The sequence below is a fragment of the Temnothorax longispinosus genome, chromosome 12, assembly GCF_030848805.1.
Source record: "Temnothorax longispinosus isolate EJ_2023e chromosome 12, Tlon_JGU_v1, whole genome shotgun sequence".
Lineage (NCBI taxonomy): Eukaryota > Metazoa > Arthropoda > Insecta > Hymenoptera > Formicidae > Temnothorax > Temnothorax longispinosus.
The window spans coordinates 519281-531556 of record NC_092369.1 but is presented as its reverse complement, the minus strand read 5'-3'; the positions used below and the strand labels follow the sequence as shown (position 1 = coordinate 531556).

The 12276-nt window shown below is 39.0% G+C and overlaps 1 protein-coding gene across 5 annotated transcripts in view; it reads left to right on the top strand.

The window, feature by feature from the left end:
* LOC139822752 (irregular chiasm C-roughest protein) overlaps positions 1-12276 on the top strand; it is a 188182-nt gene that overhangs the window by 156953 nt on the left and 18953 nt on the right. For all 5 annotated transcript variants that reach the window (XM_071794735.1, XM_071794736.1, XM_071794737.1 and 2 more), the window contains exons 3-5: positions 686-869; positions 1994-2129; positions 3906-4114. In XM_071794735.1, the coding sequence (XP_071650836.1) occupies positions 686-869; positions 1994-2129; positions 3906-4114 (529 nt within the window). The remainder of the gene's footprint in view (positions 1-685; positions 870-1993; positions 2130-3905; positions 4115-12276) is intronic.

Here is a 12276-nt window from a genome sequence, read left to right as displayed (position 1 = left end):
AAGCTTGTACCCAGGCGAGGAAGGGGAGTGGAAGGGGAGATTAAAGAACGAGCGCATGCAGAATCGATCGCTGAATTACGGCCACATTATGACGGCGAAATTTGCTGGGGCCGCACTTTACCGGCCCGCAGTGAATTAATCCGCGAGAAAGAAGACTCGAGCGGCCCCCGCCGACACCGGGAGCCGGAAGCCGATGATTCATTTCGGAGGAAGCGTACAGGGCAACTGATGGCGACGGCGCGGCGGAGAGCTGCTGCGGCGGGAGTGCGCCTCGGAAGAGGATTCCGGTAACGAGAAGCCCAGGCTCGTCGATTAAACGATCGAAAGACGCTGACGTACGTGGACCATTGTCTAGGAAATTCGTTGGCGAAAATTATCGGGGTTTTTATTAATCTCGCGGAACTTATCGCAAATGTTTTTAATATGTTTTTGAATTCGATAAACATATGCGCATATAAGATATTATATCCTGTCATAAACGAAATCATTTGATTGTTCTTTTTACATAAATTGATTCCTCTTATCATTCTGCGTATAAACACTGTTAAAATAAGAAAAAGTGAATATAAAGGATTTTTCATATTTTATAAAAATGAAATATATATATGTATACTCTGATGTAATCAAATATAAGTGAAAAAATTACGATATAATAATTTATAAGAACTCTTCTCTTTTTGTTCAGCCAATAGGTATGCACTTGAAGAAATATGAGTGGGTAGGCGCGCCTGACATCGGCGACTGTTCGTTATGGGTCAGATCAGCCACGTTAGAGTTCGACGACGGACTTTGGCAGTGCCAAGTAACCGCCAGTGATTTCACTACGCAGGACGCGTTAGCATCCGAACCAGCGAGGCTGGTCGTCAGAGGTAAATGTTATACGCAGATATTATAGAACATAAAATCGCGAATTTATTATTGTTGAGCAAAAATCATTCTTTGACCAGCGAGCGAGAAAGTGGGGAAAAAAATCTTGATTTTGAACGTGTGTTTTATTATACGAGTCAGTCCTGTTTTAAATATTTGATAAACGACATGGAAGATGTATAGATAGAAATAGCGAAAGCACATACCATGTCGTACAATAGCGATCGCATTATTGCGTCATTACGCGGGATGATAATTACGATGTAATTCGATGAGGTTGAGGAATCGAGTCGTATTCAGCCAAATCGAATCATCTTGTTTTCTCATGTTAATGGTTGGGAAATAATTGATTTCGGAAGCTCGCGTTAGCGAAACGATCGACACAATCATTGTTACACACCGCGCGCGCAACAATTCGCATAATTTGATAAATACTCACGTAGATTCGCACTTTGGCCTCCGCCATCATCGTTATCCTCTGAATTACATCGTGCCTCATCGAATATATATTTTGTGCTTTTTATCGGCCGAAATTATGGTAGATTTAATATCTCTCGTCCGGGGATCATACGTACATTACACCGAGAACATACGGCGATTAGTTGTACAATATCACCCGGACGACTACCTCGATGTTACATTCGCCTGCATGCAGTTAATCCCATGACACAATTAGCAATAAAGCAACAGGATTTATTTCCGCGCCGTAAAAATAGGGTTTGCCAAGAACACAAAAATCTCCGCTTCTTTTTGTTAATCTTACGGCTTGCGGTAACTAATTGCAATTTGCACCTCCGTTAATATTTATGAGGGTAAAATTCAAAAATATCGATATTTTATCGCGCTTATAAAGAGATTATGTAAAATCTGACCGTAGATTTGTACTAAATTCAGTGATATCGTAAATTTGTAAGTAGTATGAGCGTAAAGAAAAATATTATGGAGGGTTACAATAATATTTCAAAGTTTCTTCTTTGCGCGAAATTTCGTCGTCTAAGATTGAAAGGGCATTCAGTTCTTTCAGGGGGGGGGAGGGAGAGAGCGAGGGAGTGCCATGCCGGCGCGTCGACTGCGCGAGAGCGATGGCATACGGCGGGATTAATCCGTGCTAATGTTCTCATTCCAGTCAGCCCTCAGCGACCGCAGATAGAGTACGCCGACCGTCTAATTCTCCCCGGCAGCAACGTGACAGCCCGAGCAGGTGAGATCGCTACGCTCACTTGCAGAGCGCGGTATGGGAATCCTTCGCCTCTAATTAAATGGTTCGTAATTGTTGCACGTAGATTCCGTACTACTTAACTTGCTGCGCCGCCGAAACCCCCCTTTACCTGGCACGCGCGATCTCTCGCTTCGCGTGTCTCGCTCGCTTCTCCGTCCCCCGCGGCTCCCCCGTCTTCGTCGCGCGCCAAGTTTCCTTCCGCTCGTTTGCCCTCCCCGTTACGAGCGTAATTATTCGACAATTTATGGATCTCGCGGATTAAATGGAATGTATCGGTTATAAGGAGAAGACGATAAACATACGGAATCGCTTGCCATTTTCATTTAACTTTTAAGGGAGAATGTTTGAGCGAAACGTAAAATTTCAATTTTGCTGAAACTAACAATTACATCGCAGCTCTAATAAAACTGCGTAATTTTCAAATCAGTAGAGTTATTTTATCGCTAAAATATTTCTTTCATCAAAGATTCTTTTTCTCTCTTCCGATTTTGAAAGATCTGCTCTTCGCGATTTTTTCTCATTGAGGGCTTTTCTTTCGGGCTCCGTGATTGATCGGGTTGTCTTAGGTAATCAAAATATACGTTACTATCGATTCCGAGGCGTCTTCTACCATCGACGTGTGCCTCTTCTTCGGCCGTCGTTGGAGCGCGCTTGTTCCCGCCGCTCGAAGATTCCCCGTAATGCATCGAGGACGCTGTCGATGGTAGAACACGCGCCCCATGAATAATCATGATCTATTCTGCATCGTGCCCGAGTGAAATTAAGGAGGCTACACGATGCATTTCGGTGCGCGACGGGAAAACATCGGAAGGGGAGTCTCATGCGAGGGATCAGCGGACGGCGAAATTTTTGGTCCGGTTTTTCTTGCTTCCCACGACATCGCACGACATCGTCTCGGGTCGTTCCGAGAAAGTGGAAAGCGCTCCCGGGAGCGGGGTTTAATAGTTTTACGGCGGAACAAAAACAAGCGTCTCGCGGCGAGAAAGAGAGAGAGAAAGAGAGAGAAGCGCAATCTCTCTTGGCTTTAAACCTTGCAATTTTCGGTTAGCGGGACGGCTGGCGTCCGTAGAGCCTCGGGTCGCGTTTCAAATTGTACAGACAAGGTCCCTTGACAAGGCGACTGTTCTCCTCTGCCAGCCCTCATCTGCTCTCGCTTACCCACTTACTCACTGGGAATTATCCTAATTGGCATACGCGCGGCGCAGCGCGGAATATGTGTATGCATAAACGTGTTAATTATGACCGTGCGGAGAGACCGGGAGATTGCACGGGCGTGCAATCGAGTATTGAGCTTCCATCTTCCATCCCTAAAAAGATAATCGTCGACAAACGAGGTGGCTGTCGTGATCATTGTTACGCAAATCGCGAACGTAATGTGCCTGAGATAAGTTTAATGCGCTATACAGCTTTGTGAATACAACGACTTGCTCCTTTCTGTTTACGAGATACGAATTTATGTTTTCATATTACCCTTCCATATTATCTTTCGCACGATAATAACTCCGAGCACCGAGAGGCTTAATTCACGAGAGTGCCGCCGTTAGTCGGAGTCCGCGAAACTGCGCGCAAGACTTAAGAAGAGCAGAATTCTGAATAATCCGCGACGATGAGCCTCGATGGGGAAGGTTGGGTGGGGTAAGACGGGAGAAGGTAAGAGGGCCAGGCAGAGAACGGCGCGGCGCGGTGGCGAAAACGGGGATGATCGAGAGCGAGATAGAGAGCGAGACCGCGGAGGAAGATGTCGAGGAGAGGAGGGGGAGCGAGTAAGAGTTGTTGCAGAACAGCCATTGGAAATGCAAATTTTCGGGGCGATATGCAGGTACGTGGGCGAGACCGAGATGAGGACGTTGCGGCCCCAGGTAAACTCGACCGAGATAGATAATCCGCGCACTTGGGCAACCTACAGTGTTTGCGAGATTCTGGCTGAGCGATCACGTTACGGGCAGCCGATCAGATGCGTCGCCATCCATCCGGCGTATGCCAATCCCACAATGTCGTCGAGCATCGAAGTGAGATTCGACGTGCGATGTAAGTAGACGCGATTTTCTTCGTAAGATTGCGAAGAGGGAAGTCATTAGACCCCGTTGGAAATATGGAAATGCATCGATGATTAATGTCTCGGGATATTTACGGCATACGCGCGTGTCTTGCCGTCATTTACATTAACAAGACGTTCACCTTAACGGTGATTATCAATTTTAGAAAGAGGAAGTCAATTAATTTTCACTTACCATGGATAGAGGAAGTTGGGGTAAGTTGGACCACGCTAAGCCTTTTTCAAGATAACTTGAAAACGTGTTTAAAATTTTTACTCATAACAATATAATATAATATACATATAATGGATGTCGTGATGGTTCAACTTGCCCACGTGCGTCCAATTTACCCCAACTTCTTCTAACGGCGATAAAAAAAAGAGGAAAGTAGTCAAATAAAAGTTGATATAGTAAGAAAAGAGAACAGTAATGGCGACAATGTAAGGACAAAGGCAGGTGTGAAAATAACTGGAGATAGAAGTTAATATTTATTACGGAAAGTTTCAAGCTTTTATATTTTTAGATCGTTTTCAAAGTAAGATTATATCGTATTATAAAATTATCGCCAGTTGTTCTTGGTAAATGAAAATTAATTAACTTCTTTTTTTAAAAAATGACAATTAATTATTATTAAGATCATCAAATGGGATTTGTCTCGTTAATGTAAATGACGCTAAGACTCGCGCGTCTGCTGTAAATATCAAGTGACGTGTGGTATAAATAGATCCTTTAACAAACTCGGTTTATGAACTCGTCTTCCTCGCGCCGAGAAAATAGAACTCCGTTAGGATAGTTTAATCCTTCGCCGTTCGCGAAGTTTGTGCCTGAATACAGACGAGTTTCTAATTGATTATGAACGATGACAAGAATCGTTGTCTCAGCGGATTATAACGGCTTATTAAGTCTTCTTAATGGGCATCGCTAATTTGAGAATATTATACGTCTGGAATGCGCGTGGATGGAAAAATCTTATCTGTCATGAAACAATACGTATACACACGAAATGAAAGTATAGGATACGTTAACCATACATAATAATTATTAATTATTACGGCTTTGATATCTGTATCTGACAGTTTGGAGAGGTGATAGTACACAATGGCCGCAATGAATTCTATCGAATATTCGCTTGTATTAAACTTTGAACAGTTTTGCCCCAAATATGACATCAATGTTGAATCAGCGGGCTTTGTTCCCATTATCCTCTTCACATATATAAATATCGAAATACACGAAGCGATACGCATATTAAGTTTCAACAGTATGTCGCCATAATAAACACTTTTTTCAACGTAAGGCGAAATGTTGCGCGATTATACCTGTGTTCGTGAAAGAAGCTGCTTTCTTTGAAACAGACTTTTGAAATAAAATGCGCAAAGAAGGACGGAGCGGTAGGTCGAGATTAAGGTGGCTCTTCTTTTTTTTTCCCTTGCATAGTCGTGCCGGTCATCAAGTGTGTTGTATGCATAATGGAAACGGCGGAAGAAGGGAGAAAATATACGACGCTGGAACTTCCCTTCCTTCTCCAGCCGCCATCTGCACGCGTAGAAATATATTTCTAGCCATAATGAAAAACTTTCGAACAAATTTCCGGCAGCGTAGCTTGCTGCTGTGTTTAACTCGCATAATTGACAGTGCTCTGATACACATTCTCGATTATGCCAAACTCTATATAAAACTACTTCTTAGAAATAATATGATATTTAATAAACTAGGCTATATATTATAAAAGTGATTGACAGGAAATTGTTTTCTCATTGGCAGTCTTACTTCCAGAAATTATCAATATACAAAAATACATAACATACATAAAATACATAAAATACATAAAATACATAAAATACATAAAATATAAAAATATGCATTTTTATATTTTAAATTAACGTTTGAGTTAATCAGCTTATTTATATTCACGCTTTTGATCTAAATTTACAATTTATTAATAATCAATCATATTTACCTGCTACATTTACAAATATTCTCTTTCTAAAGAGAAGTGATTTAGTTAAACTAAATTGAAATGGAGCTAAAATCAAATCAAAGCCGAAAATGTCTAATTAGAACTATTATAATATTTATAATTATAGAATCATTAAAATAATTTCTTGATCCACTATATTTTCGATTTGATTTTAACATATATACTATGGCTACGTTTATATATATTATAGTGACGTAGATTATAGGATTTTCAGTAGGTACTGGCAGTGAACATCGGAACCTATATATCTAACAGTTTATATAATGCAGTCAGTTAGGCAGTATATAATAATACAATATAGAATCAATATATTTCGGGACAAGAAAAATCCATTATGCCGTTCGTAAATTAAAGAAAGATATCGCGCGCTCGTAACTTTTACACGATAAAGATAGGTTGAAAGAGCGCCGATATTCTCATCGTATTATCAGGGCGATAATATCGATGCAAAAGCGCATTTAGTAAAAAAATTAGGAGGACACGGGGCCAACGTACGTTTCTCGCACAAATTGCAGGGAAATAGTCCGCCGGCAAAACGCCCGGTCATGAAAAACGGATCGGCAAAAAAGTCACTCTACTGTGGCACGTCCGTGTAACACACTGACCTCAAACCGTTTCGCATCTCTGACCATCCCCAACAATACACCGATTTAACCCGGGCGCGCATTCTCACGCACACACATGCAGACGCATACACACGGCAGGGAACCGCATGTTCCCCCCCTCTCTCTCTCTCTCTCTCTCTCTCCATTCCCCTTCTTCTCTTTCTCACTCATCAATCTCCCTCAAATCAGTACGTCGTGATGTCATGCGTTTTAACCTTATCGACAATTCGATGCCCGGCTGAACATTCAGGCAGATTTTAACGCTTTTTGCGAAACCATGCTGCAGCGGACAGCAGCCAAATGAGTATTGATTTTAGCCTCGGCCCCGGCATCGTTGTATAACTGCAATCAAATCACGGTTGATTTAAATAAGATTATTACCAATAACAGGGCAGCCTTTGAATCATCACGCGCCGATCTTACGCATCGATAATTACAATAACTTTATGGGATAATTATAATCGCGCGCGTGTGTGATCCGTTTCATTAGTTTGATGACGTAACTGATCGAGGAAGAACAAACCGTTAAAAATGGTCCCCTTCTCTAGCAGCGTAGTTATTATCCCGCTATTAATGTGTAATAGGAATATCGAATTTAAAAGCGGCGTAAAAAGATTTTCACGATATCGCTATTGAATTTAATAATTTTGCGGCTTGCCAACAAATCCCATGTCCAATACGAATTTTGAAATCGAATCGACTATTAAATCTAATGTTATGCAACATTAATTAGCAAACATTTTCGATATCGTATCAGGTAATTAATACGTTAACCAGATTGCATTTGGCTCTTGTGTATGTACGTTTCATCTTTCGCCACGCCACGAATTAATTTGACGGGTGAAAAAGTATTGCGTACATGTATGGCTTTACCTTGTTGCGGAGGGGTTAAAAGCGCTCTTTTGCGCTAAAGTTCCACGCACTGTAAATAAATTATTGGAGCTTGTTACACGCGCGATTCGCGTATCGACAAATATTCCGATTTGCCGTTAATGCTAAAGCTTGCGAATAATACTGCCGTAATAACAAAAATTTAATTTCTTTAATTAAATAAAAGATGTAGCGATTTAAATTATGTTAACTTTTGGGGAAAAATCTCATTTGTTTCTGTAATAAATGAAAAGAAGCTGCTCTCTGAAAGGCGAAGAGTGAAATGCAAGTGTAACGAAAAGTGAAAATTGAGCCTGTGCACTTCAAGTGATTCGCCACTCTAAGAAAGAGTGAAATCGCACTCCATTTAAGTGAAAGGGCACTCTTTTCGAGTGCAGTAGATCAGTATTAATAAAAGTTAATTATGTCACTTTACAATTTTGAGTGAACAATTATTTTACTCTGTTATAAATCATTTATTACTCGAGTGTTTATCACCCCGATAGAGTAGCCGCTCTAAAAATTTGAGTGTCAAAAATTCACTCCTATCTTATGAGTGCCCGCACTTATTCAAATTAGAGTGACAATCCTCTCTTTTGGAATGATTATCGCAATCACTCTAATATATTAGTAGCAAAACCACTCTATGAGATTTAGAGAGTACAATCTCTCGAATTAAAGTATTTATTATGATTTATGAATGTCGACGCTCCAAGTGACTTTATTTCAGTAGTCGCGGTTTTAAGTACGCCAGCCGCTCGCGGCTGTTAAACGTATTCGACGCGCTCCACCGAGACGTGCAATCTCGATCATGCACGTGGCGTCAAAAATTGATTCGCCAGTTACCATTCCTAATATCACCTCCAAGAACATCATTTCCCCTTCCCACGTTCGGCCCGATCCAATTTCGGCCGCTCCACGGCCGCGTAATTTATAATTCCCACCGCAAATTCGATCTCGAGTCCCGTCGCAGCCCTCTTGGGGACATCTTGTGTATCCATTCGCCCATATATTTGCTTATCCGGGGGGCGGGGGGTGTACGCGTTTGTGTACGTACATATACGCACGCCGACTGTATTGATTACGTGCATTAGGCGGGGCGGGACTTTTCCAACGCAAATTGAAAAGTTCGCCTCCGGAGCATCAATATTATGTGTATATATTCCATGCCAATGCTACTTCGATCGCAAACCGAGGGATTTATCCGCGCTAACGAGAGGGATGCATTTTGCGCGGTGCGGTTTTTAGAGAGCGCAACCGACGCAAACGGGTCGGTGACTCGCCTATATTTCGGTCAGCGTGTCTCGAGTCAGTTTGAAATAGTTCCTATAATATATTGATATCCTATAGTAATGGAGACTCTAATGGAGACTATAATTGTGAGACTCTCGAAAAAGCGAAATGCTCCTCCATCGTATATAATTATTTCGTTAATTCTTGTTATGCAAATAGTAATCCTGCAAAAATCACCATGTATCTCTTCAACGAACACTCGAAACAAAATACATTTTGATGATATATATATATATATATATATATATATATATATATATACGCGTTCGTTAGAAAATTGTTCCAATTTGATATATTTCAAATTTGGCAATGTTTAAACTTTGAAATAAATTCAAGCTACGTTGGATTATCGAAATCTATCCGTTACAAAGGATATCCGTTGTGCATACTCTGTCTCCCAACTTTAGCGCTTTTGTCTCATCCATTCACTTTCATCATTTCATAAAAGCAGAGCCGTTTGAAGTTTATCCAAGAAACGACTGGCTCAACTGGCTGAAATATGGCCGAGCGGGCACTCGATGACCCATTCGAATCGCGGCTTTGCTTTCTAAAAGCTATCGTACCGAAAATAATGATTCCATATGATCATCATGAACTACTCATTTTTAAACTACTTGTAAACTATTATAGTTGGATCAAATTTATACTTTTAGCAGTGCAAGCGCTAAAAGAAAATATAGAAAATATCTGTGATATTTTCGTATCTATCGCGAAGACAAAAATAATAATTAATATTACCTCTTTTGTTTTTATAACATTTATTATTATAATTAAATTAAATTTTCTTACATTCTATCCACATTTATGAGAAAAGTAGAATGATAGAAAAATATAAGAATTGAAATAAATTAACAAAAATATAAAAAAAGGAAAAATTGATAAATTTTCAATTATAATTATCTAACTTTTAATCGTTGCCTTTTCTGTTATATTAAATTATATTCTAATTTACTTATTTAATTCCATTACAAATTATACTTAAAATTTTTATCTTTTTTCTCGCACCATATGTTTTTATTTGTAATTTATTGTAATATATATTTTCTCCCTTTTCAACAGAAATAGCGATAGTGAGAAAGCCTAACTGGCCTAAAATAATACAATTTTTTAGAAAAAAATATTCCTCGCAAAATTTTCTCACGCAACGATTCCGTGATGCGTAAATCCAGCATGATGCGGTGTGTTTCAGCGCGCATCTGGCGCTTGCTAGAGAGAGGAACGTTACTCGTTCGCGCGTAATTCTCAGTCGTTTCTTGAGTAAACTTCAAACAACGACGCGGACGCGGATATGGAAATAACGTTAGAACCTCCGACTGAATAAAAGATTTTTCGAATGATCGATATTTCGGCACGGCGCGCTAAAAATGCGCAGAGTACACACCGGGTAATCGAGTTTAGGAAAAAACTCTTCAGAAATTCCATGATAAAATTACCCCGGCAATATCAGAGGTATTACTAGTTCCAGACGTTGCGCATAATTTTACCAGAGTATACTCAAGCCCGATTACTTCATTTCCATAAACATTCGATAAACGTTTGATTTCTGTAACGCGGAATTGCGTTTAATTCCATTAACTCAACATTTTAGCTTGCTTAATTACAGTTAGTGGAAACAAATTAGTAACACAATGAAAATTACAGCGCGCAACGATGATTGGCAAAAATCTCTAAATTCAATACATTTATTTTCAATTCAAAAAAATATGTCTAAACTATTAAAAAGAGATTTATTTTTTATTCAAATTTTTACGGTACTTACAAAGAAATTTCTCGATGCATTTGCGGAACATGTAAAAACTTTTGTGTGCACATATAGTTGTAAGTTGAATAAAAAGGAACGTACTGAACGCGATACTGATTGGTACGAAATAGAAGATAAGAGAGGGAGAGAGAGTAAGAGAGCAGCTAAAATTCTGGATAGGTCAGCGGCTGCTCTCTCACGCGTATTTCGAGATCGCTGTTACGTGAAATGAACAGCTGCGCTGGCTATCCGCGCCTGAACGAGAATGGTGACTCGATTCGGGCACCGGCGCGTTCGCCGGCTGACTTTTTCATCCTTTACGTTTCCTTCTCGCGATTCTTTCCCTTCGTGTCTAAAACAATTCGGTGGATTTCACAGGCGATCGAAAAAGTCAATTGCGGAACGGTAAAACTTATATGAGTCTCGTTAACGAAAATGCAGTTCGTGCCAGATTGCTTGTTCGGATGATCTATGTGCCTTAAAATACTGTTGATCTGAACAATTACATTCCGATTCCTTGATGAACTTGGAATAAGATTTTATAGAAAGAGAGTTTATCTCGAGAAAAAAAGCCGTGATTTGTTGCAATAATATTTTTCAATAATCTACGTAAAATGTCTTGGTATTTAATGGAACAATTTGAGACTTTTTATAATAAACGTAATAAAGTTTTGTTTTCTCTTAGAAAATGTCAAAGATATCATATACGATTTTAATTTATTGTCATATTTTTGCAATATTTGATATTAAATGCTTTTTAATTGAATGTAAGTTCTTACATTGATTTGCATTATGCACACTATAACTATATTGCTCCATTTCGTGTCTCGCGTACTTAATTTTCGTGAAAATGTAACGCGAACACAGCTACGCACATTTACTAAAGTTACTAAATTTAATTAAATTAAATAGACTTTATTAAGTTCAAATTAAATCTACACGACCGCGTGAAATGAAAGAGAAGAAGATATATGATGTAAAAATTATGAATTCATAAGAAATTCATTTTTAATTGTTAAGAAATTATTCACATTTTTTCACATAATATATAAGAATTTTTCTCAACATGCAATTAGTTAAGAACCTTCCTGTTTCATTTTGTGTAGGTATTTCCCTCTAGATTTGATTCAGTTTCAATTATGAATGCTTGCCATAATTAACTCGTCTATCGATAATCTTCCATATCAAAGCTTTAATTAATTAATTAATTAATTAATTGCATTATTGTGACCGAACAGATATAATCTTATATTAAAATGAAAGGGAAATTCAGAGAGAAACGCATTAATTGCGCTCTATCAAAGTAATAAAAGTAGCGTATATGCATAAATATTGGAACAGCTGGATACTGTAACCTCTCCAGATTACAATTATATCTCATTGATACATAAATGACATAATTTAAACTTGGAAAAAGAAAAAAGTTGGTATATTGAATGCAGAGAAACAATAGTGCGATTGTTTAAGTGTATATGATAAAGTTAAAATCACTATATATATATATATATATATATATATATATATATATATATATATATGGGCAGATCCATTACTTTTCGACCAAAAGTTGCGGGGGTGGGTCACCGATTTTGATGCCGATTTTTTCCTCGAAAGTACACTAGAAAAGGAGATGATCCTGAAAATTTGAGCCCGATTCGATCAAA